Source organism: Heloderma suspectum, chromosome 1, assembly GCF_057233095.1.
Source record: "Heloderma suspectum isolate Gila_16-S chromosome 1, 16-S_ref, whole genome shotgun sequence".
Lineage (NCBI taxonomy): Eukaryota > Metazoa > Chordata > Lepidosauria > Squamata > Helodermatidae > Heloderma > Heloderma suspectum.
In genome coordinates, this window is record NC_139458.1 from 399467615 (window position 1) to 399494831 (window position 27217).

The 27217-nt window shown below is 43.7% G+C and overlaps 1 protein-coding gene across 1 annotated transcript in view; it reads left to right on the forward strand.

The window, feature by feature from the left end:
- USH2A (usherin) overlaps nucleotides 1–27217 on the forward strand; it is an 809138-nt gene that overhangs the window by 233407 nt on the left and 548514 nt on the right. The window contains exons 22-23 of the mRNA XM_084828794.1: nucleotides 8269–8399; nucleotides 25905–26031. Of these exons, the coding sequence (XP_084684920.1) occupies nucleotides 8269–8399; nucleotides 25905–26031 (258 nt within the window). The remainder of the gene's footprint in view (nucleotides 1–8268; nucleotides 8400–25904; nucleotides 26032–27217) is intronic.

The following is a 27217-nucleotide window of genomic DNA, read 5'->3' on the forward strand; positions in this document are numbered from 1 at the left end:
GCTAGCGGAGATGACAGTATTCCAGCTGAGCTATTTAAAATCCTAAAAGATGATGCTGTTAAAGTGCTGCATTCAATATGCCAACAAATTTGGAACACTCAACAATGGCCGCAAGACTGGAAAAGGTCAGTTTACATTCCAATTCCAAAGAAGGGCAACGCCAAAGAGTGTTCAAACTACCATACAGTTGCACTCATTTCACATGCCAGCAAGGTTATGCTCAAAATCCTACAAGCTAGGCTTCAGCAGTATGCGAACCGAGAACTACCGGAAGTACAAGCTGGGTTTCGAAGAGGCAGAGGAACTAGAGATCAAATCGCCAATGTTCGCTGGATCATGGAGAAAGCAAGAGAATTCCAGAAAAACGTCTATTTCTGCTTCATTGACTACGCTAAAGCCTTTGATTGTGTGGATCACAACAAACTGTGGCAAATTCTTAAAGTGATGGGAGTAGCAGACCACCTTACCTGTCTCCTGAGAAACCTGTACGAGGGTCAAGAAGCAACAGTAAGAACCAGACATGGAACAACCGAGTGGTTCAAAATTGGGAAAGGAGTACGACAAGGCTGCATATTGTCACCCTGCTTATTTAACTTATATGCAGAGTACATCATGAGAAACGCTGGGTTGGATGAATCACAGGTCGGAATTAAGATTGCTGGGAGAATTATCAACAACCTCCGATATGCAGACGATACCACCCTAGTGACAGAAAGCGAAGAGGATCTCAAGAGCCTCTTGTTGAGGGTGAAAGAGGAGAGTGCAAAAGCTGGTTTGAAACTCAACATTAAAAAAACGAAGATCATGGCATCTGGCCCCATCACTTCCTGGCATATAGAAGGGGAAGAAATGGAAGCAGTGATAGATTTTACTTTCTTGGGCTCCAAGATCACCACAGACGGTGACTGTAGCCATGCAATTAAAAGACGCTTGCTCCTTGGGAGGAAAACTATGGCAAACCTAGACAGCATAGTAAGAAGCAGAGACATCACCTTGCCGACAAAGGTCCGTCTAATCAAAGCTATGGTTTTCCCAGTAGCAACGTATGGCTGTGAGAGCTGGACTATAAGGAAGGCTGAGCACCGAAGAATTGATGCTTTCGAACTGTGGTGCTGGAGAAGACTCTTACGAGTCCCCTGGATTGCAAGGAGGTCAAATCAGTCCATCCTAAAGGAAATCAACCCTGAGTGCTCATTGGAAGGACAGATACTGAAGCTGAAGCTCCAATATTTTGGCCACCTAATGCGAAGAGAAAACTCTCTGGAAAAGACCCTGATGCTGGGAAAGACTGAAGGCAAAAGGAGAAGGGGACGACAGAGGATGAGATGGCTAGATAGCATCACCGATGCAATGAATATGAACTTGAGCACACTCCGGGAGATAGCGCAGGACAGGAAGGCCTGGCGTGCTATGGTCCATGGGGTCACGAAGAGTCGGACACGACTGAACGACTGGACAACAACAAAGAACAACAATAAGTATGCTCAAAACAACCAGTTGGTAAAAGCACTATTAAAAGTTAGAAAGTTTAAAATACTTAAGAGAGCAATCCTATCGTCCCTGGATGAGCATTCCAGGGACTATAGGGTGGCTTAGAGAAACCCTTCTGAGGTCAGAGACAGTGCACCGACCTCGGAATGGGGAGTTGGAGGTCAGACCCTCGCACCCTTGCAGCCGGCATAGCGATAACCACACCAGCTGCCTCTCTGAGGTCAGAAAATCGACCTTGGAGAGGGAGAAAAGGGGGGCATTCCAGGGGGAAGGGAGGAGACCAGAAAGCCCAGGATACAATTTATTCTGAGCCTCCTTCAGCCTCCTTCCCTTCTCCTCTGAAGCTCCCTCCCTAAACGGGCTGAAAAACCCATCTAGTAAAAAAAGAATGGAGGGTGTGGAGGTAAAAATGCCCTTCTGCCACCCTGCTGTCTTCAGCCCAGCAGGTGATAGAAGTCTCAGAAGCCTCCAAGTTTAGGGGCTTCCAAGCAGCGAGGCTGCAGTCCACAGGATTGCTCTCTAAGACTGTAAAACAGTTTTAAAATGCCCGGGTGAACGCAAATGCTTTTGTCTGATGCCTAAAAGACAGTTGGCTTCATGGGTACCTCCCTGGGGTGGTATTCCATAGCAGATGCGCCCGTACCAAAAAAGCCCCCCCGAAGATGTAAGCTGCAATACCTATTTAAAGAAGGTCATTGGCCTTAGCATGCTGGCAGATAGGTATGGGAAGAAGCATTCCTTAAAGTACTTGGCCCCAAGCCATTTAGGGATTTCATTGTTAGCATTAGCACTTTGAACTGGGCCTGGGGGGAAATAGAAAGCTAGTGAAGTTTGTGTAAGACTGCTGAGATATAACCTGAACAAGCAGGGCCAGTCTAAACTCTGGCTGCTGCATTCTGCACTACTGAAACTTCCACACTATTTTTAGAGGCCCTCCATATATTGCATTGCAGTAATCCAGATGGGATGTTACCAAACCATGGATAACAGTGCACAGTCTTTTCCCCTGCTGCTGCTAGAGACTGAAATGCCCCATGTGAAGATGCCTTACTTGTGAACTATTCTTATCTATGTAGAATATTTCTCCAGGAAATATTATCTCTGTGATTTATGTACATGCTCCAGCTGGCAATGATTACAATTTTTCCAGAAGTAAGTAAAAATAAGTGGTGCACACAATGGTTTTACATAGACTGGAATTATTTTTGAAATAATATAACATGTTGATATTCACTGCCTTATTCTTTTTCCTTATAATATATTGGAAATCAGATGCGCCAAAAGTGCCAACCTCCACTTTAAAGATGGCCCATGAAATAAGGCCCGGAGAAGTTAAATGACTTGACTAATGTTCTGCGCTGTGTCTGTGGCAGAACTTGGTGCAGAATCCATCTCTCTTAATTTACAGTCCCTAACCACTACCCATTGTTCTCTTCCTAAACAAAACATCATTCAGGAGCTAGGAGGGGAAAGTGCTTCTAATACATCAAATCTTATCAAATGACTCTAAACTTATCTCGCCTTTGTTTTCACCAAGGTTTGCTGTAAATCTTCTTAACTAGAGAGAGCAACAGGACTGGTGTCCTTGCTAAAAAGAGAAGATTGATTTACTATATTCATACAGAGGCAGCTGCTTCCAGTGGGTACATAATAATGAATGTAAGCCTGTAGACATTTAAGAAAGTCTTAAAGATTGGAAGATGTTATAAATGTTTGTATAACAGAAAATGTGAAAACAGTTTATCCCCAATATCTGTTTCAAACAACTGTAAAACAACAACAACAAACTTATGGCACCTTATGGGTTTCTTATTCCTCAAATACTCTAATTGATTGCTCATTGGGCTCACTCAGCCCAAAGTAGAGCGAAACTTTGTACAGACATCATTAGTTTTTCTCCATTTAAAGATTAATCATGAAGAGCTCTGGCTCTTTAATTCTGTAATTTGTATATTTAATGGGCTGCTGCAGAATCTATGACAGTAATTAGCATAGCCTGAAAACTCATTAATACGCAACAACATGATTAATGCAACATTAATGCAAACATGACTGAAGTTATTTGGGTTATGTAGTAAGAAGATTAAAGCTAAAATGTCCTGTTTGTTTTACCAGTAATGGGTATAATGGGGTGGCAAAAAAATAAAATAAAAACAGGTATCATGTTAGTCATTTTAACATAGCATAAGTACTTGAAGTACTTGAATCTAAATCCAGATGGTTTACTTGATCCAGGAAGTCTGGATGTATATAATACTATTGTTTTTTGTTTCTATTCATTATTTTATTTATCCATCCATCCATCCATCTCACCAATATTTAGACTTGTTTGCCTTTTTAGATTGACTTACTTAAGTGTTGGTAGCTTTAAAGTCTGGTTATAATTATAGTGAAAAACAAGTAATTAATTCTAATTTCAAATCTGGTCAAAATTTGTAACACAGAGAGCATTTAAAAATACCACAAGGGATGCCAGTCACAGACAGTGCCTGATTTTCAGCAATCCTCCCTACACCCCATTCAGAAGGGTCTTCTGCACCTCATGAGAGGCTTTTAAGAGACTCAAGGAGTGGAAAGGGCAGGAACATCCTTTCCACTAACCCCCTTCTGCCAGCACTTCGGATCCTAGCCAAGTAGTTTTAGGAATGTTCTTGATTCTCTTAACAGCAGGGTCAATTTAGCTATATGTACACTGATATCAACTCCTAGGAAAAATCACTAACTCCTAGGAAAAATCACCATCTCTCTCTATTCCCAAAGACAGTTATGTTGATTGTCAAGGGTATATGCTTCTGAACTCTATTGAAGCTCTTGTTTTTTACCTATAAAGCCCTACATGGCTTGGGACTGCAATACCTGATGGCACGCCTCACCCAAAATGACCCTGCTTGTTTTCTGCGTTCAGCATCTAAGGCCCTCCTCTGGATGCCTCCTCCGAGGGAAGCTTGGAAGGTGGCAATGAGGGAGAGGGCTTTCTCAGTAGTGCCCCCTCCATCTGTGGATCGAGCGCCCTGATGAGGTCCACCTGGCACCAACATCATTATCTTTTCGGCACCAGGTTAAGACCTATCTCCTTTCTTAGGCATTTGGTAGCACATGATGAGTTTTAATTGGTCCTGGATGTGCCTTTAGTTATGACTGACTGTTCAAAGTTGTTTTTAATTATATGTTTTTTGTGTATATTGACTGTATGCTTTTATGTAAATGGCTTTTAAACTTTGTATATTGTATTTTAATGTTTTAACTTCTGTCAACTGTCCAGAGAGCTTCAGCTATGGGGCGGTATAGAAATGTAATAAATAATAATATAGAACGGCAGCTATGGGGTATCTGTCAGCAGAGCTTTCTATGAATACCTGAGCCAAAAGCAAGATTACTCCTTCAGGCCACACAGCAAAACACAGGCTGCATTTCTTGAATGTCATAGTAAGCCAGAATATTTTTAAAGCTCCGGGTTATCGTGAGTGAACCACTGTGCTAGTGTAGTGGTTTGATTGCTCCCATTTGACTTCTCCTGCCTGTGGGAACACTTAAATAAGCCAGGGACTCTCCATCCCTGGCTTGGTTAGCATGAGCTCTGAAATCTGGCTTACCATGAGTTTTGAATGCAGCCAAAGCTGTATCTCAGTGTGACATGGAAAGTTGAGACCAATTTAAAGAATGAAATAAAATATATGAATTCAGGACATTGTTAGGATGTACAGTGGCAAAGCAAGCCTAAGGAAAGGGCTATAAAAAGATGACAAAGACGCCTTTAATCATCCACCCATCATTTATTATTGTAATATTCAAATGTTCACAATTAAGGGATTTTCTTACATGTTACAGTCACTGTAGCAGGTCCTTGATACGATCTAAAGTGATGTCTACACCATAGAGTGGCTGTAACATGATTTCCCGTGTGGATTGCCCCATTTTTTGCTGGTGGTCTGAAGGTGAGTAATCCTTGTGACAAGCTGCCCCATATATTATGGCGGTATCTTGGACTAGCCATGACATGAAGGCCATTTCAAGCTTGTTTTGTATGCCAGTCATAACATACAAACCAGCCCGTAACTTGTTGTGGTCCATAAGCGGCTGCCATGTCTTGAAAGGAATAAATGTCCTAATAGTAACGATCAGCTCAGTTCATCCATGTATGTGAACATTACTCTTAATTGCTCTGCACTTGATGACCCACAACTGAATGTGTGAACTGACTCCTATAGTCTGTCTGTGGTGTTTGATATGTAATAGCGCACTCAAACATGCAAATCACTTAAGCACTATTGAAACAAGGAACATTGACTATTTCTGTGTCATCTTTTGTGTCATTTTCAAATTCATGATATTCTTGAGTGCAAACCTTATTTTGCTTGTTCTTTTCCATAAAGAAGGTTGGTTGTCTTGGGCTGCAATTGTATGCACACTTACCTGGGAGTAAGCTCCATTGAACACAGTGGAACTTACCTGGGCAAACATATATAGGATTGTAATGTTGGTGGTTATTTAATGCTCATGGAGAAGAAGCTGTAATCATGTGCAGTAATTAGAGCTTCTGAAGGCTCTTCAGACTTAAGCATTTTTGCATCTTCCCTTACATGAAATAACATCTTGATTGCACATACACAAGGTAAACCATGATTAAAAGTTGGGTGCCTGAGAGCAAAATTTCTCTGAAGACCATGCACAGAGCCCACCTCCTTTATCGTTCGAAGTGATAGAGACACAAGATGGGTCGCACTCACTGCGATGTGCTCCCTGATCCTGAACATTCATTCAGGATCAGGACATTCTGAATAGCCCTTCCAGGGTCAGTTGTGTCTGGAAGACAGAACCATGGAGTAGTACTGTGGTGCCTTTGCAAAAATGTAATTTGTGCAGGTTAAGGAGAAGTGGGTAGGAAACAGGAACCCACAGAGGCTATGCTAGCCCTAGGCACCATCATTGCCGTCAATAATGGAGCATAACAAAGGGCTGAATCTACCTCCTGGTTTTGTTTTCCAGAGAGAAAGTAGATCTTTTAACCAGATATCTTCGGATATCTATGTGAGCATCTCTGAATGTTTTGTTTTCAAATGCTGATCAGTCTTTTGGTAACAATCTGCAGCTTCAGCTGCATTCAATAGACCAATGGCACAAAAGGCTAACACGGTTATGGTATAATACTATATACAAAATATTATGTCAACCTTCCCCAATCTAGTGCTCTCCATGCTGGATGGAAATGCTGGGAGTGGCAGTTCAGCACATCTGGAAAGCACCAGGTTGGGGAACGCTGAATTATGTCATAGTGACATTACATAGTGATGTCATGCCAAGGTCATAAGCAAAAGTTCCAATACAAATGCTGTCAAAGTTTTAGATATAAATTATTGAGGTACTGGACAATTATTGAGCTGTTTTCAATTTAGCTTACCTCTTTTACTTCATGTCTGTTATTAGGTTTTTAGGTTGTAATCCTATACACTTACCTGGGAGTAATTTCCACTGAACTCGGTAGACTTACATCTGAGTAGACATGTATATAATTGTGCTATTAAAGTTAGTTTAAATTTGGTTTTAAGTCCCCTTCTCTGTTCAGTAGAAATTCAGTTTAGAAGAGGTAAATATAAAGAAATAATCAGGAATTAAGAAAGCATGATATTATCTTGGGGGCAAGTTTCCCTGCTTTTCCTTCTTTGTTTCTGCCATCCCAAGCCCTCTGAAATGCTACTTGAAGATAAAAGGACTTTTGATTATATCCCCATCATGTTTATTCAAAGTCAATTGTCACATAGCTCTGAACAGTATTTTAATAGCATGATTGATGTTCATTATCTCAAGTGAATGTCTTAATATTTGTGAGTACATTGTGATGCACTGGGTGACAACCTGTGGCATGATTAAAGTATGTGGGTCAAAGGAAACTGCTTGTGGCGTGAGATAATTAGTAGCATTATGTAATATGAATACGTGCTGCAGTTATGATTCTTTAATTTTTCATAATAGATTCTGTCTACACGAAAAGCTTCCATTACTTATTATTTTCTGCCTCACAAAGGAAGGGAAAATTAATATGAAGAAGTTGATTCATTTGATACAGCTGGGTAAAACCCAATAAATTAGCCTGCTCTGTGTTAAGTGTGCTAAGAGGGAATCACAAGGACATGAGTATCTGTGTATATGAAGTAAGAGCACATTGTTAATCATAAGTACCCTTGTCAAAAACAATGTGGAATCCTGCAAATAATTCCAATATGCAATACAGAGGTAACATAATTGTGCCAATAGTCCTCATTGAATGTTTATGCTTCACCCTGTGCAGTAGGACAGGGTAGGGTAAACTTCTGGCTTGCAGTTTCTACATACACTGATGCTTGCTTCAGGCTTTCTGCATTGAGCAGGCGCTTAGACTTGATGGTCTTGTAGGCCTCTTCCAGCCCTATGATTGATCTCACTCTGGGTGGGGCAGGAGGGAGCTTTGGCCTCTGAGTAGGTATGGCGGAGAATTCTGCCACGGATTCCAGTGAGGCTGGATTCTGTAGATGAACAAGTGCACTTGATCTTTCCTGAGTTACAAGACCAGAGATAAAGTAATATTTGAACAGGGCCTTTGTGTATAACTCTTACCACACATTCACAACTGTCATTTAAATTGAATCATGGGTTTCAAATGTGGATAATGACAATATCTGTGGTATTCTTCTCCCCTACATCATATTTCTGGCTTTTCATTTCTTAGCAGACTGATTTATTTGCATGTCATGAATGCATTAAAAAGTGAGTGGTAAATATCTCCTTTTGATTTCTACCTAGGTATTAAAGTGAGTTTTAGAACTACAGAACTTGATGGCCTAATGCTTTTCTCCGTCTCGCCTGGGAATCAAGAGGAATATATTGCACTTCAGTTGCGAAGTGGACGTCCTTACTTTCTCTTTGATCCACAGGTACAGTAAAGTACTGCAAAATGGTTGTCAACCCATTTTTTTTATTTTATGCCTTTAATAATGTATTAAAATAGTTTTTGTTATTTCTCTGCTTATTAACAAAAAGTTTAATGGACTCATCTAAATTGTTTCTTAAGGGACAAGAGCTGAAACACCTATGGTTCCTTTGGCACTGAAGTACTAAAAGGTTATGAAATAAAACTGACCGAAAAAATCAGAATTCCAGTTGTTTGTCTTCCATGAAATACTGACCCAATGTATAATTTAATGTCTTTATAGATGCAAACAAAACTTCAGTAATGTACCTTCAAGCTGTGCAAAACCGAGGACATTCTTTTTAAAAGTAATTAAAATACCTAATAAAATTAAGTGCTATTTATTATGAAAAATAATACAGGTTCTTAATAGATATGTATCCCATTTTGGCAAAAAGAGATAGCTGGAACCAAAATAGCCTGAAGTTGGTAAAAGGGCAGCATTATAAGTCATTTTTTCATGTTGTATTATAAATATACAAAATATACAAATAGATCACACACACAACACAAAAATATATACTCTGAGAAGTATTGTAACACATTATAATATTATAATGAGATAGATAAATAACTAAGAGAGCAATCCTATGGCCACTAGACACTGTCTAGAAGGCCATAGGATATGCTCATTTCTGGGAACCGACCTTGGAGCCTGCACTCCAAGGTTGGTTCCTGGAAACCGACCTCCCCCCTCGTCCATGCTGCCTTGGAGGCAGCACGGGGAAGCCCCGTCCTCTGTGCTCGGAAGAAGAATGTGGAGAGACTGAAAAGGGGTATTCCAGGGGGGGCATTCTGGGGTGGGGAGAGCGGAGCTGCGCGTACGACACATCCAATGTGTTGTATGCCAGCTTCCTCTCCTGGTCGGCCTCTCCCCTGCCACTAGACAGCCGAAAACGGCTGTCTAGCAAAAAATAGTAAGGCAGGAGAGGCGCAGAGGGAACGATCCTCCCCCCTCCCCATGCCTCTCCTCCCTTGCTTAGGATAGGCGGTCGCCTCTGATTTTGGAGGTGGTCATTTATCTTGATAGGATTGTGCCCTAAGTAAATAAACTGTATCCTAAGCATATAAAATGGAGTTATATAAGTAACCTATTCAGTTTTTTAAAAAATTGTACGCAAATGAAATTTTTGGCAAATGAAATGTAAAGTGATGATTACACAGCCTAAATAAAACTTTGAAATATAATAAGAATAATATGGATTCTTAATTAGGCACAAGCAAAAGCTACCATCCTCTCAGAAAAAGCTGGCATATATTCTACTCCCTCACCAGGGTGCTTCTGTGTTCAATGCATGATTGTCAGGCTGAGCTTGCTATGTTTTGGCAAGATTATCCTTCTAAGTAAATGAACCTCTTGCTTTACCTTAGAAAACTAAGCTCCCTCTTGCCTATGCCTTGCAGATGACTCTGTACCTTCTCCTACTAGGAGCAACAGAAGGGTTAGAATAGGGGTGGGCCACACATGATAGCCTACGTAAATATTTACCGTGGCTATTACGGAAAAAGAAAGAAAGAATGCAAATGGCGTAGTGGCCGCCATTTGCGTTCCCTTTTTTTTTCCGTAATAGGCTACGTAAATATTTACATAACCTGTCACGGCAAAAAAAAAGGGAACGCAAATGGTGGCTGCTGTAGCCGCCGCCATTTGCGTTCGCTGTTTTTTCGTTTTTGTTTTTTTTTGCCGTGATAGGCTACGTAAATATTTACGTAGCCTATCACGGCAAAATACAGGGACGCAAATGGCAGTGGCTACGGCAGCTGTCATTTGTGTCCCTGCAGGCTGCCCAGCGGCCGGATGTCCGGCTGTGGGCAGCCCTGGCCGGCGTCTCCGCGCAATCACCGCGGAGTGGAGCCGGCCGGAGAGAATTTCGGGGGGAGGGACAGAGTGCCTCCCCCCCACCGTGAATGTCACCCTTCAAAAAGGTAAGTGACTTTCATACATCCCTAGAGGGGAGTGTACCAATTTGATGAAAATAGCACCAAGTAACAGAGCTGAGTAAATATATTTCTGCTATAATACAAAATAACATAATGTTACAACTAGGGATGTCAGAGAATTCCACCATGGACTGAAATGGGATCGAATTCCCTTCAGTCCCTGCCACGAAATCCTCTGTGAAGCAGTACCACAAGGTCCTGCGGAGCCAGCAATCATACGGCTTTTTCGTTGTCGTTCACAGAGTCACAAAATTTTCATAAATAAATACGCAGTATAATTCGTAAATCGGAAGGATAGTAATATTTAGAAATGTCAGAGAATTCCGCCACGGATCTCGGTGAGGCCAAATGCCAGTGCATTCAGCCCCCCGAACTCTGTGGCGGAACGGCCTGCCACCCCCCCGCCTCCCCGCAGATCCCCCCTGGGACGAGACTTACCTGGGGCGGATCTTCCGGGCGGCAGCGGCTGCGGAGGCTGGTCTTCCAACTGGCTGCTGCTGCCGCCATTTCCAGGCTTCTGTGTAAAAAAAAAAAAAAAAGACGTGATAGGCTACGTAAAGATTTACGTAGCCTATCATGGCTAGGTTTAAAAAAAAAAGAAAAAAAAAGACGTGATAGGCTATGTAAAACTTTAAGTAGCCTATCATAGTTGGGTGGGTTTTAAAAAACAACAACCCGCGTATGCAAATGGTGGCGGCTATGGCCACCGCCATTTGTGTTCCTTCTTTTTACCGTCTTAATCTACGTAAATATTTACGTAGACTATGACGGCAAAAAGAAAGGGGAACGCAGATAGTGTAGCGGGCGCTATTTGCGTCCCTTTTTCATTCACCATTTTAGCCTACGTAAATCTTTACATAAAAAGATTTACGTAGGCTAAAACGGTGAATGAAAAAGGGACGCAAATAGCACCCGCTACGCTATTTGCGTTCCCCTTTGTTTTCGCCGTCATAGTCTACGTAAATATTTACATAGATTAAGATGGTAAGAAGAAGGAACGCAAATGGCGGCGGCCGTAGCTGCCGCCATTTGCATACGCGGTTGGTTGTTTTTGTTTTTGTTTTACCCTGAGTCCTCCGCGGCCAGAAATCTGGCTGCGGACGGCTCTGGCCTGGCCAGGCCAGGCCTGGCCGGCTGCTCCGCGGAGCTGCCGCGGAGCACAGCCGGCCGTTCGAGGATTCCGGGGGGAGGAACGGAGCACCTCCCCCCTGGCCAGGATTCCGGGGGGAGGGATGGAACGCCTCCCCCCCCATCAACATAATCCGCGAAAGGTAAGTCACTGTCGTACATCCCCAGTAATATTACGATAATAAATATGTAACTTTTTAATGAATTGTGCTTACTGCCTTGTGGGTGTTCTTTTTAAATTGAAATCCTTCTTCTCTGTTGGGGAGTTTACTTTCAGCCAAAATACTTCCTCCTCCTTGTAGGGGCTTCCCAAAAGAATTCTGCCTTAGGTGTGCCTGAGAGATAAACTATTTGTTTAGTGCAACGCTGTTTTAAAGAAAGAAAAAATATATTTAAATGACCATGCACAATGTATTATTCTCCCTGCTAAGCTTTATATTTCCACATCCAGCGTTGTTGTTGACATTGTGAGGCTAAAATGGAAAGGAGAACCAACTCTGTGCATGTCTACTCAGAAGTAAGTCTTACTGAGTTCAGTGGGACTTACTCCTACACATGTCAGCACCCCACTTGCCCCCAGCTCAGCTTTGTATTTCCACATCCAGCTCATGATCAAACCTCCTGTTAGGTTATCTGAGAAGACCCTTGGGTAAACAGGGGGAGGTTTCCAGGGAAACAGCTGGATTGGGGGAGAAGCTCCCCCCCCCCACACACATACACATGATGGAAGAATATAGTTCTTCATATTCCCTGGTATATTTATTCCTCATTTTGTCCATTCCGTGAGCATGTGCACAGTGTGCTTTTTATTCAAACAAAGAGAAGCTTGCTAATCTTTCCCCTCATGCTGCTTTTGTACAAGTGTGACTGCTTCAGAAAGAACTTTCCATTATACTGTCTCTTTTTCATGAGTTTCATAACAGCAGTGTGGTGTAGTGGTTAGACAGCCAGTGTAGCCTAATGGTTAGAGTGTTGGACTGGGACTTGGGAGATGGGGGGTTCTAGTCCCCACTTGGCTATGGAAGCTTACTGGGTGTCAAGGGCTCCTTGGAGGGCTCTCTCAGTCTAATCCAGTAGCCAAGTCCAGACACAGACAAAGGGATTCTTTTCAAAGCTTTATTCTTCTCTTACAACTTAATAACTCTACAGGTAGCAACTAGATCTGAGCAGCAGCATCCCTATGCCCTAATTTAGAATAGTTGGTCCCCGTTTGAAAAGTAATTACTGGCAGACCCCTGAATATAAGGACTAGGGAGAATCCCTCCCCTTTTCCCTTGGATCCTCTGGGTGCAACCGTTCTTTGAGCACAAACCCTTTGGCGCCGCTCTCTGCATCTGCGCTGCGCCACCCAGTCTGCTATCTGTGCTGAGTCACTCCCTAGACTGCTTTCTAAACTAGGAATGTGGGTGGGAGGAATCTCTGTCAGCTGTTGGTCCTGGGAAAAAGGAGCGCGCTCCTCTCCCGAAGGAGCGACTGCTCTTCCTCCAAATCAGAACTACTCTGGGAATCTATGGGCTCAGTGTCCACCCTGACACTGGGTGACTTTGGGCCGGTCTCAACCACACACATTGTTTGTGTATCCTTTCTGGAAAAAAAGAGAATTCCGGGGCTTGTGAACAGCGGAATGGAGCGCTGGATGCAAACTGCGGAAGTCAAGCGGCACGGAACAAACACAATTCATACATCCCTAGTTACAACATATGTTCTTAACATTTCCTTTGCAATACTACACTAGAGGGTCCTTTTTGGGTGAAAAAGTTGCTTATAAATTATAATATAAATAATGGGTTGGATTGAGATGTGCTGTTCTAGGGATAGGTGGAATCCCTACCTGTCGCTCTGGCCGGGAATCTGCCTGCAGGGAAAGGCAATCCATCCCTCCCCTCAGAATCCTCTTCGGCTGGCTCCGCTCCGCAGTGATTCCGCAGAGCCAGCTGTCGGCTCTGTATCGCCAGCGATATGGCCGCCATTGCCGTGCCGCATCCTGGCTGAGGGCTCACTCCAGATGCAAATGGTGTAACAGACACCATTTGCGGTCGTAAAGCCGTAGATTAAGCTAAATGCAGCTGTAAATGGCTGCATTTAGCTTAAACTAAGGGCTTTACGGCCGCAAATGGTGTCCGCTACACCATTTGTGTCCAGAGAGAGCCCTCAGCCAGCAATGTGGCATGGCAATGGCGGCTGTATCGCTAGCGATACAGAGCCGGCCAGGGAGGATCCGGCTGAAGAGGATTTGGAAGGGAGGTGGAGGTAAGTGCTCCGTTCCGCCACGGACTGTGGAGGCCAGATTCTTTTGAATTCTCTGCCATCCCTAGCTGTTCCATAAACAGAAGGGTTCCTTTTGGTCATGGAAGTGAGCCCAGTCCAGTGGAGATTCCATTCCATGAACTGGTTGTAAGGTGGGTAAGGTGATTCCCTCTTCCTCCTGAAGCCCCCAGCATCACAATTTATACTATTATGGATGATCTCTCGACCCTCCAGAGCAGATTTTCAGGGGCACAGAAGGCTGAAGATGAGAGTGAGAACCAGCAAAAATTACCTCCCCCTTTTCCTCTTTTGGGAGCATCCAATGCATAGAGTTTTGCTTTGTGCAACTCTTGTTCCAATCCTAAATATAGATTCAGGAGTCATTACTTCAGTGGGGCTTACTCTCAGATAAGTGTGCATAGGACTGCACTCTTTAACTGAAAATCCCAGGAGAGACAAACAAACTAGAAAAAATACCCAAACTTCCTCCCCATATGTGAGTAGGGATGTACAATTGTGTAAAATCCGTTAAAGGCGGGATATAAATGCAACAATAAATAAATAATAAATAAATCATCTGCCCATCAACAGAATCAGATTTTTTATAGTTTCCAAATTCGCACAAACTTTGTGAAAATTTGAATAGGCAAAAATGCACAAATTCCCACAAAATGTGCAAATCCCTACAAAATGTATATTTTCATGCTTCAGCCTATGGGGGGGAATGCACATTTTTGGCTGGATTTTTTTTATTTTTGTGTAATTTTTTTATGATGAAATTTCCGCAAAATTCCCAAATGTTAGAAAAACGGTGTGCAATCCCATGGAATCCACCTAACAGGGGAAAAGCTGGTCCACTGCAGAATGCACAGGTCAGATTCATAAAAATCCAAACTCATTTGGTTCCATTACGGATTTCTCCAGTATCCCAATACGTGAGACCATTAATAAATACGTGAGACCATTAACCATTAATAATGGTTAGAATTTAATTCTGTTTGCTTTTTAAAAATAAGAATTTACCAAAATTCACAAATTCTTAATAAATGGGATGGAAAGAAGCTGAGATTTAAAGGATCCAAATGTGGGAGAAAGCACAACGGACAGATTTATACGGGTGTACGGATTACTCACCCCATTCTGGTGGGCCATCTGCTGGGGGGGGGAGGTGATTCATCCCTCCCCCCTAGAATCCTTCCTGGCTGGCTTCGCTCTGCCGTGACCCTGCGGAGCCGCCGGCTGGGCCCGCCCGCAGCCAGACTTCAGTCCGCTTCCGGGCTGTGGCTGTGCTACACTAACTGTGTAACTAACTGCGTTAGCCGTGATAGGCTACATATATATTTATGTAGCCTATCACGGCAAAAGGCAGGGACACAAATGGCATAGCGGATGCTATTTGCGTCCCTGCTCTTTGCCGTGATAGGCTATGTAAATACTTATGTAGCCTATCAAGGCTAAAGTAGGGACGCAAATGGCTGCTGCAGACTGGGGCAGTGGACGGACAGTATGGCTGACTAAAGGTAGGTGTCAGGGTGGGTTATGTATCTGTCTTTGTATTCTTGTCCCAAAGTGGAAAAGCTTGCTTAACTCAGAATATTTAATTGTGATTACTATGGTTGAAATTCTTTTACTCCAAAGCAATTCCTATTAAAGCTGACAGCACTGTTACGAAGTAAATGGGTTGTGGATTGTAGCTGTTTAGCTTTTAACACTTTATTGAAGCATTTAGAGGAATGCGTCTCAAATCTGCAGAGCGATCCCTCCAAATTTACACTGCAGTTGGCATATGTAGTTATGTAGCTTAAAATGTTGAAATGGGGTGTCCACAAATGCAGTTTCTGATGAATAAAATAAAATGCTCCAGATTGTTGCCAAAACATATAAAGAATCACTTTTGCAGACACCTGATCTTGGCATGCAGCATCGTTTGTAACAATTTTAACGCTAACTAAGTACACTTTGATGAGACAGCATTTAATAAAATGCTCATTAATTTCATCATTAGCAAGGGTATGCTAAGAAGTAAGCCAGTTTCTTATGTCACGCCCAATTAGCATCCCATGCTAGTAATCCCATTAGTATTGTTGAATTCACTAATGGAAAAACTAATGGGCATGCTACCAGGGCACATTAATTGGGCATGACACCAGTTCTGGTTTTAATTATTAAACTACGATAATGAAATGTGTGTTTGTAAAATATTAAAATGTTGAAATAGGGTGGAAGACAATAAAAAATAGTGTACAAAATGGAAAGCATGTTAGTCCATGAAACACATTATCATGGGATAGAGATCTTTTATACATACCATATATACTTAACAAGATGATGTCAGATTTCGGAAATGTCATGACTCTGATAAATAAACTGGTAGATAATTAAAATGAAATAAAATATACCTTATGGAAAACACCTAGGAATTTCTTTCCAGTAATGCAGTGAACTTGACAAAGGAAGTGCTAGAAGAAAACGTCACAAAGATTCTTTAATTTAATATAAAGTTTTTAGGTGGTAGCAACATCTTCTGTTTAAAAGAGAAACACATAATATGGAAAATATAAACAAATATAAACATTGGGGCTGATACCCAACTTCCTCTGCAGTTTGAGAATTTTAGACTGATGTCATATAGGGATTTTGTTCTAAGATGTCTCTACTGTAGGAATAGATGTGAATCAACTTCAGACACAGGTTTGCTTGACATACTGTAGCTGTGTGATAGGTGATAGCTCTTGAAAATATGCTTAATAACACAGCATGAGTTTGAACTACTTCTTCTAATTCTGTATTATTGTAACCCTGACTGTTGTTATCCATGTTGATTTGCTTGTTCAGTTTTAGTTTTCCACAAAACTCTACATAATATGAATCTTAATTTGGATATCTTCCCAGATAATGTATTTTATTATCTTAAAGAACTTAAGAATGTGTAGGCCCCTTCCAACCCTATGATTCTATTCTATTCTAAATAGATACCTCCCTGTAACGTGCACATTTTTTCTAGAATGAATGCATGAGTGCAGGCATTGTGCTTTTCTGTTGTTTATAGTAGTATGCCTGCATCTGATTTTCGCCCTAAAAATCTAAAATTTATAGAGTTCATTTGCGAGGTCATTAGTCATTCAGATCACTAAAATCATGTCTCATGTAATAGTTTATAGTTATGCATGTGTTTAGAGACATTTATTTTAATACAAACAGAGAAAATTGTGATTAGAGAAAAGTTTAGTTTTTTGTGCACTTCTTACATACAAATGATATCAGAAAGCTCTCACCTTCAAATGCTATCATATGCTCTGTTTGGATTCATGATTGTTCTTTTAAGGTCTGGACTGATTATTTTAAGATGGCCATCCTTTATTTATCCAAATACAGACTCTACATCCATTTTGACAATATACTCTTCTTCAAACTGCTAGGCATGGTGCTATAAAGAGCTTTCCATAAATAATCTGCAGAGTGTTTGAAAAAGGATGCAATTAGTGTCAAAAATGGTATTGATTTTTGTGTCTTTGGATGCAGAACTAGGACCCACTAATGTCTCTGCATTCCCCCTCCTATAGTCCTATACTCTAAGCTGCAAAATGAGCTTTTGGGGAAAATAAAATGAAGTTGAAATTTTGATATTTCTCCTTCAGTTCTACTGAAAAGTACAGTCTATCTACACTAGTTAGTGTACATAGGCAGGAAGCCTATGTGCACCAGTTGCTAGGGAACATGGGTGTGAGGGTGCTGTTGCACTCATGTCCTGCTTGTGGCTTCCTGGTCGACTGCTGGTTGGCCACTGTGAACGGAATGCTGGACTAGGTGGGCCCTTGGTCTGATGCAGCAGGGCTCTTCTTATATTCTTATGTTCTAGGGGTGCTGTGGTAATCTGACAGGTTCAATTTCCAGCATAGGTACTAATGGTGCAAACAGTTACCTGAACCTTCCTTTTGTCCAATTCTGTCTGATCTGCTTTCCACCAGAAAAAATAAAAATAATAGGCAGATGGACGTGCAAGCTCTTATGCAAGCTCAGTGGAGTGGAGAATAAACAGAGGCTGAATGCACATCGGAAGACACATTGGAATATGTACCTAAGTGCAGAACCTCTCTAACAGTGCATCTCAATAGGATTCTCATTCTGATAAGCGTTCATACTATAACTTTAATAACTAATAGACATGCATATGCCATCCTTTTCACTATAATGAGCATCAGTTTGTGAAACTGCTCTTTCGGGGGGGGGGGGAACAAGATGTCCATGTGTGCTGAGGTTGTCTGGAAAAAGCATATCCAAAAATTTTCCATGGACTTTCCATCTGAGCACATGGAGAGGCAAAGCATTAAAATCTCAGAAAGGGAAAGGTTTCACATGCACTCACTAAAGAATTAAAGTTGCATGCCACAAAATTGCTATACAATAGTTGGGAGCCTAACTTTCCTTCCGTGAATGGAGCAGAGTTCATGTTCGCGGACTGGGGATTTCTGCTTTCCTCCTGGAGCCCCTGCACTCCCCACCCCTCTCTGCTCCCAAGAATTGGGGGGATCCTTGGGAATAGTATAGGAATTGGTGCAGGGGGCTGCAAATGGAGGGGAAGTTGGCAGAAATGGATCCTTCCCTTTACATGAATAGAAGAGCTGCTTAGGATCCAAGCCGTTGTCTTTAAATACAGAAGAACAACATGGTGTTGGAAAATGAGGTGAAAGTGGTTCGGGCCAGTATCCAAAGAACTGTGAAATTGGTTCTATGAACTCAAGGGAGCTTTTGACTTATTTTCTTACTGTAAGACAAAGTACTTTTGAAATAAAGGGGAATTTCAAAATCAGTTTGTGGTATGATGTGCAGGTTAGCTGTTCAAAGACAAAGGTGAAAAATGTCACTACTGAGCATGCCCAAGCTCCCCACATTTGCCTGCATCGTTTTTGGATCCCAGTCTCAATATAGTTACTTCCTCTGGTTTTATTTATAAAGTAGATATCTAAAAATATAGCAAAGGAGCCTCCAACAATGCATCTCCACATGCCCATGCTGGTCTTGACATTAAAGTGTGATACAAATAGAAGGGACACTTTTTTGTTGAACCTGGAGATTGTGGTTTTATGATACTTACTCAATTCACCATACTCATTTGTTGTTGTTCAGTCGTTCAGTCGTGTCCGACTCTTCGTGACCCCATGGACCATAGCACGCCAGGCCTTGCTGTCCTCTGCTCTCTAAAATACCATTTATTATTATCATTCATTCATTCATTCATTCATTCATTATATTTCTGTACCGCCCCATAGCCGAAACTCTCACAAAAATTAAAAACCATTAAAATGCATTATATAAAATATAAAATCATTCATGTAATAACACAGAACAAATAAGACACACACAACAACAACAACAACAACATATATCTAAAACAAAAACAATAAGCCAGAGACAATCAAGAGACTCATTTGTTGTTGTTCAGTTGTGTCTGACTCTTTGTGACCCCATGGTAGGGGTGCACGAAAATCACTTACCTGGTCTTGCAGCTTTTCGCGGTGGGGGGGAGGCGCTTCACTGCTCTCCCCGCGAAGTTCAGGCCGGGGGGGAGGCTTCCCGCCTCGCCCGGCCAAAATTCAGGCCGGGGGGGAGGCTTCCTGCCTCGCCCGGCTGAAATTCAGGCCGGGGAGGAGGCGCCTCGCCTCGCCCGGCCACGAAATTAAAAGTAAAAACAAAAACAAAAACGCCCCCGTGATAGGCTACGTGACGATTAACGTAGCCTATCACGGCTAGATCTGCAAAGTCAGCCGTGATAGGCTACGTAAATCGTCACGTAGCTTATCACGGGTGACTTTAAAAAAAAAAAAAGCGCGTACGCAAATGGCGGCCCCCATAGGGAGCCGCCATTCGCGTTCCTTATTTGGTCGCTGTAGTCTACGTAAAGATTTACGTAGACTACGGCGAAAATAAGGGCAACCCTATTTGCGTTGTCCTTATTTTCGCCGTAGTCTACGTAAATCTTTACATGGTCATACAGCGACCAATTAAGGAACGCGAATGGCGGCTCCCTATGGGGGCCGCCATTAGCGGTATGCGCTTTTTTTTTTTAAAAGTCACCCGTGATAGGCTACGTGACGATTTACGTAGCCTATCATGGCTCTCTTTCCAAATCTAGCTGTGATAGGCTACGTTAATCGTCACGTAGCCTATCATGGGGGTGTTTTTTTTCCTTTCTTTTATTGGAATGGCGGCGGCGGCAGCCGGTCAAAAGACCAGCTGCCGCTCCCGCCCCGCACGAACACCCGCCGAACCGCCGGCCGGACCCGCCGCTGGGAGGGACATTCGGGAAAGGTAAGTCCCGTCCCGGGGGGGGGGTGTGCGGGGTGCGGGGGTGTATGTGGAGAATTTCTCCCCGAAACTTGTTTGGGGGGCCGAACACGTTGGCGCTCGGCCCCCCGAAGTTTCGGGGAGAAATTCTCCGCCATCCCTACCCCATGGACTATAGCACGCCGGGCCTTCCTGTCCTGCGCTCTCTCTGGGAGTGTGCTCAAGTTCATATTCATTGCATTGGTGATGCTATCTAGCCATCTCATCCTCTGCCGTCCCCTTCTTTTGCCTTCAATCTTTCCCAGCATCAAGATCTTTTCCAGTGAGTTTTCTCTTCGCATTAGGTGGCCAAAATATTTGAGCTTCAGCTTCAGTATCTGGCCTTCCAATGAGCAGTCAGGGTTGATTTCCTTTAGGATTGACTGATCTGACCTCATTGCAGTAGGAGTGCTCGAAAGTCACTTACCTCATCTCGCAGCTTGCTTCGCGGTGGGGGGGAGGTGCTTCGCTTCTCCCCCCGAAATTCAGGCGGGGGGGAGGCGCCTTGCCTCGCCCAGCTGAAATTCAGGCCGGGGAGGAGGCGCCTTGCCTCGCCCGGCCACGAAATTAAAAGTTAAAAAAAAACACGCCCCCGTGATAGGCTACGTGACGATTTGCGTAGCCTATCACGGCTAGATTTGCAAAGTCAGCTGTGATAGGCTACGTTAATTGTCATGTAGCCTATCACGGGTGATGTTGGGGAAAAAAAAAAAAAGCGCGTACGCAAATGGCGGCCCCCATAGGGAGCCGCCATTCGCGTTCCTTATTTGGTCGCTGTAGTCTACGTAAAGATTTACGTAGACTACGGCGAAAATAAGGGCAACCCTATTTGCGTTGTCCTTATTTTCGCCGTAGTCTACGTAAATCTTTACATGGTCATACAGCGACCAATTAAGGAACGCGAATGGCGGCTCCCTATGGGGGCCGCCATTAGCGGTATGCGCTTTTTTTTTTTTAAATTCACCCGTGATAGGCTACGTGACGATTTACGTAGCCTATCATGGCTCTCTTTCCAAATCTAGCTGTGATAGGCTACGTTAATCGTCACGTAGCCTATCATGGGGGTGTTTTTTTTCCTTTCTTTTATTGGAATGGCGGCGGCGGCAGCCGGTCAAAAGACCAGCTGCCGCTCCCGCCCCGCACGAACACCCGCCGAACCGCCGGCCGGACCCGCCGCTGGGAGGGACATTCGGGAAAGGTAAGTCCCGTCCCGGGGGGGGGGGGTGCGGGGTGCGGGGGTGTATGTGGAGAATTTCTCCCCGAAACTTGTTTGGGGGGCCGAACACGTTGGCGCTCGGCCCCCCGAAGTTTCGGGGAGAAATTCTCCGCCATCCCTACCCCATGGACCATAGCACGCCGGGCCTTCCTGTCCTGCGCTCTCTCTGGGAGTGTGCTCAAGTTCATATTCATTGCATTGGTGATGCTATCTAGCCATCTCATCCTCTGCCGTCCCCTTCTTTTGCCTTCAATCTTTCCCAGCATCAAGATCTTTTCCAGTGAGTTTTCTCTTCGCATTAGGTGGCCAAAATATTTGAGCTTCAGCTTCAGTATCTGGCCTTCCAATGAGCAGTCAGGGTTGATTTCCTTTAGGATTGACTGATCTGACCTCATTGCAGTAGGAGTGCTCGAAAGTCACTTACCTCATCTCGCAGCTTGCTTCGCGGTGGGGGGGAGGTGCTTCGCTTCTCCCCCCGAAATTCAGGCGGGGGGGGGAGGCGCCTTGCCTCGCCCAGCTGAAATTCAGGCCAGGGAGGAGGCGCCTCGCCTCGCCCGGCCACGAAATTAAAAGTTAAAAAAAACCACGCCCCCGTGATAGGCTACGTGACGATTTGCGTAGCCTATCACGGCTAGATTTGCAAAGTCAGCTGTGATAGGCTACGTTAATTGTCACGTAGCCTATCACGGGTGATGTTGGGGAAAAAAAAAAACGCGTACGCAAATGGCGGCCCCCATAGGGAGCCGCCATTCGCGTTCCTTATTTGGTCGCTGTAGTCTACGTAAAGATTTATGTAGACTACGGCGAAAATAAGGGCAACGCTTCTTGCGTTGCCCTTATTTTCGCCATAGTCTACGTAAAGATTTACGTAGACTACAGTGACCAAATAAGGAAAGCGAATGGCGGCCCCCTATGGGGGCCGCCATTAGCGTATGCGCTTTTTTTTCCCCCCCAAAGTCACCCGTGATAGGCTACGTGACGATTGACGTAGCCTATCACGGCTGACTTTGCAAATCTAGCCGTGATAGGCTACGTTAATCATCACGTAGCCTATCACGGGGGTGTTTATTTTTTTTTTCCTTTTCTTGGAATGGCGGCGGTGGCAGCCGGTCGAAAGACCGGCTGCCGCCCCCGCCCCTGTCGAAGCCCTGCCGAACCGCCGCTGGGACCCGCCGCTGGGAGCGACATTCGGGAAAGGTAAGTCCCATCCCGGGGGGGGGGCGGGGGGCGGAAAATTTCTCCCCGAAACTACTTCGGGGGGCCGAACGCGTTGGCAGTCGGCCCCCCGAAGTTTCGGCGAGAAATTCTCTGACACCCCTACCTTGCAGTCCAGGGGACTTGTAAGAGTCTTCTCCAGCACCACAGTTCGAAAGCATCAATTCTTCGGCGCTCAGCCTTCCTTATAGTCCAGCTCTCACAGCCATACGTTGCTACTGGGAAACCATAGCTTTGATTAGACGAACCTTTGTCAGCAAGGTGATGTCTCTGCTTCTTACTATGCTGTCTAGGTTTGCCATAGCTTTCCTCCCAAGGAGCAAGCGTCTTTTAATTTCATGGCTACAGTCACCGTCTGCGGTGATCTTGGAGCCCAAGAAAGTAAAATCTGTCACTGCTTCCATTTCTTCCCCTTCTATATGCCAGGAAGTGATGGGGCCAGATATGCTGCCAAATGCCTGAGAGAAGAGGGCAGGTTTAACCTGGCTCTGAAAAGATGACAATGTTGGTGCCAGGTGGGCCTCATCAGGGAGATCATTCCATAAATAAGGAGTCACCACTGAGAAGGCCCTCTCCCTTGTTGCCACCCTCCGAGCCTCCAAGTTATTATTATTAACAATTCTACCCTGGCTTACCATTGAGAAATCTGCAAGATGGCTTATGTTTTATTTTCAAAATAATATAAAGGGTTTTTAGAAATTCAAAACAAATTTAAGTAAAGCCAAAAAACCAGGTGAATATGTCTGGAGACAGAATGAAAGGAAAGTCTTAAGTAAATTAGGGCACAGTCCTATGGACTGGACAGAAAAAACTCCTACAACTCCCAGTATTCCCCAGCCAGCCTTGCTGGCTGGGGAATGCAGGGAGCTGTAGGACTTTTTCTGTCTAAACTAGGGATGTACGAACGTTCCGCCATGGATCTCGGGGAGGCCGAATGCCAGCGCATTCGGCCCCCCAAAATCAGTGGTAGAACGGCCTGCCCCTCCACCCCCCCGGATGAGACTTACCTGGGGCGGATCTTCCTGGCGGCGGCAGCTCCGGCGGCGGCTCCAGCGGCCGTTCAGCGGCGGTTCAGCGGCGGCGGCTATGGCAGCCGGTCTTCTGACCGGCTGCCACTGCCGCCATTTCCAGTTAAAAAAACAACAACGTGATAGGCTACATAAATCTTTACGTAGCCTATCATGGCTGACTTAAAAAAAAAAAAACCCCGTGCGTACGCAAATGGCAGCAGCCATGGCCACCGCCATTTGCGTTCCTTTTTTTGGCACGTTTTAGTCTACGTAAAGATTTACATAGACTAAGACGGCGAAAATAAGGGGAACGCAAATAGCGTAGACACTACGCTATTTGCGTTCCCCTTATTTTTGCTGTCTTAGTCTACGTAAATGTTAACATAGACTAAGACATGCCAAAATAAGGAACGCAAATGGCGGCAGCCATGGCCGCCGCCATTTGCGTACACGCGTTGTTTTTTTTTTTTTAAGTCAGCCGTGATAGGCTATGTAAACATTTATGTAGCCTATCATGGCTGACTGCAGGGACGCAAACGGCGGCGGCTACGGCCAGGATTCCGGGGGGGGAGGAACGGAGCGCCTCCCCCCCGTCCAGGATTCCGGGGGGAGGGACGGAGCGCCTCCCCCCCACCTTTAGCATAATCCGTGAAAGGTAAGTGATTTTCGTACATCCCTAGTCTAAACATCCATAGGATTGTGCCCTTAGATACAAGGCAGTTAGGGCACAATCCTATCTAGATAGGTGGCCATCTCTGAACTCGGAGGCAACCACCTATCCAAAGCAAAGCAGGAGAAGCACGGAGTGGATCATCATTTCCGTGCTCCTCCTGCCCTGCTATTTCTGCCAGACAGCCGCTTTCAGCTGTCTAGCCACAGGAGCATGGAGCGGGGAAGGAGGCTGCTGTATGACACATAGGATGTGTCATACAGGCAGCTACTCTCTCCTCGCCCCAGAACACCCCCAGCCACACTCCTTTCTGGCCGCTCCACACTCCTCTTGTGAGCGTGGAGGATGGGGCTGTTCCATGCTGCCTCCGAGGCAGTGGGAAGTGGAGGAAGGTTGGTTCTCTGGGAACTGACCTCAGAGTGCAGAGTCCAAGGTCAGTTCCCAGATAACAGCATATGCTATGGCCGTCTAGCCGCTGTCTAGTGGCCATAGCATTGCTCCCTTAGTGATATAAAAAGGTCAAAACCAGCAACTCTTGAACTGTTCCCAGAAGCCAACAAGAATCCTGATATATATATTTAAAACTTCTGAGAAAGCACTTTCGAATGGTTACTTTTCCTGTGTGATATGAAGGATTAAAAAAGTACTTAGGATACATATGCATCATTTTTGTACCTATGTCTGCATTAACATTCTAGTTTGAATATATTAGTTGAGATATTTTATATGCTCTGGCAGTTCTGTTGTGTGTGAGTTTGTGTTGGGAGATTTCATATTGCAAAATAAAATAAGCCCACATTAGTATTGGTCTCTAGGTCTTCATCTGATAAAAAGGGGTTGCAGCCTCTTCACTAGATGGTGTTGGTCAAAGGTACTTCTGTGTCAGAAGCTGCAGGGGCTCGAACTGAACACCTTTGGGTCTGTGTGCAGCTGCCCTGTATGTTGAGCCACAGAACTGTTGCTGCATCTGACTAGTCAGTTTAGTATCTTCAGGGTCTGAACTGATCCATCCAGGCTGGTCACTGTCACCTCCTGGCCAAGAAGGTGGGCTTCCTGTTTCAGCTGGTCAACAACAAGGTCTTCCAGAGCTCTGGCATGTTTCCATATCCTTTGTGGCTTGTCCTCTGGTTCTGCCGCCTGGTGTTTCCATTGGTTCTGGCTTGTTTCTTGATCCTGCATCCTGGTTTTTCCTTTGGTCCTGATCTGCTCTTCAGTCTTGACTACCAGCTTCGACCTACTGCTCCTCATTCCTGACTTCTACCAGCTCACTTCTGACCAGCCGATGGCCCAGCCCTGACACTCTGGCCACCACCTCTGGGAGGCCAGACATAATGATAAACCCAGAAATAGCCAGATTATGGAAGAATGACAGGTGTCACTATCCACCTAGGTCACTGACTGGACCAACTCACAATGGTTTCATTTTTTTCTGGAACCAGTTTCACCCAGCATAGTACATTGCACTAATGTCATTGAATGAAGATGTGTGTAATGAGGTTGTGTATAATGATAATTTACCACTAAATTGTATGCAAAGTTGAAAAGTTTAATTGTAAATGGCTTTACCCTGCTTCAGCTTCAAGAGGAATCTTTATTACTGCAGGATAGTCTAATTTCTGCTTGAACGAAAGTTACCCAAGTATCTGAAGACTGATATAACAATGACTCAGTGACTTAACTGGTTACATTTTTATTAATCATTTAAATATCTTTTAAAAGGGATCTGCTGTTGCACTAACTCCAGATAATGACGGTGGAAGACAATATAATGATAACAGTTGGCACCATATAATTGCTGTAAGAAATCAAGCTTTGGGAACAATCACTATAGATGGGCAGTTCACAGGTAATTCTCTCATTACTATCAGTTCATAGGATTATTATTAATTTTCTGAAGAGTGGCTGCCATGTTATATATTTTTCTAAATGATCTCTAGATTTTTTTCATTGTTACTTATCACTGTTTTACTGTTTTTTACTTCCAAAATCATATTCACACACATTATCATTGGAAGGATGCAGTAATAATTTACAAGACTAAACTTATAATAATATACAAGATGGAAATACATATACAGGTTTATACACAGAAATTAGTTCATTTTGAATACAGACCTCCTGGCCTGTCTGAATGCTTTCCAAACCAAAAGCAGACCTGTGTGTGATCCTTGTGTTAATATTTTCCTCTAACTGAGCAGTTAGAATGTTTGCGAATAAAGCTAGTGAGTAAGTGGGCTCATTATAAATTAAAACCAACATTCTAGCAGCTCAGATCTCCAAGCTTCTCTGACATCACAGCAGCTTACCAATGGAGAACAGCAAAATAGCAGATATTCTGCACAATGCAAAAATAGCAGATAATTCTGCACAATGCAACGAGAAGCTTCACCTTTATTTTTTTTTTCCTTTTTATGCTTCCCCTCCCGCCATTTCACATGTATTCAATGTTAAGTTGATTTTTCCCATTTCTGCATCAGTTCTATTTTAGAATAAATGTGCATTTATTTTTGTATGCAATTTTTCCTGACATATGCATTTTGTGCACAACTTTCCCTAATATGCACATTTTGGAAACGATTCTTGAGCCAAGAGTAGTATTGCAAACTAGTATTGGATTGCCCAGACAACTGGACAGTCCAAAGGGTAGCTGTGTTCCAATCCACGTATTAGACCAAGAAGTGTGAATTAAAAATGCTGACCAATCAAAATGCTGCCCCATCGCTGTCTACATACCTTAGTTCAAGAAGGTGGAACACCTGTTTTAAGGTCTGCTGGACACATGCTATAGACAAACAATGACCTGTGTTGTATAGTTCCTAAACCATAGTGTTGAAAACATATACAAAACTTTGAAAAAAAAAAGTGAGTACCAGATTTAAACAGAAATGTGTGCTTGCGGAAACAGGGCAAGTTGTGTCTCTCACAGCTTCCATGATCATGAGACTTAAGAAATGGCACACACCTTTGCTTAATATTTCATAAGAAGCCTGGTATCACTGAAAATAGATGGAATGTACCACAACAAAAAGTAC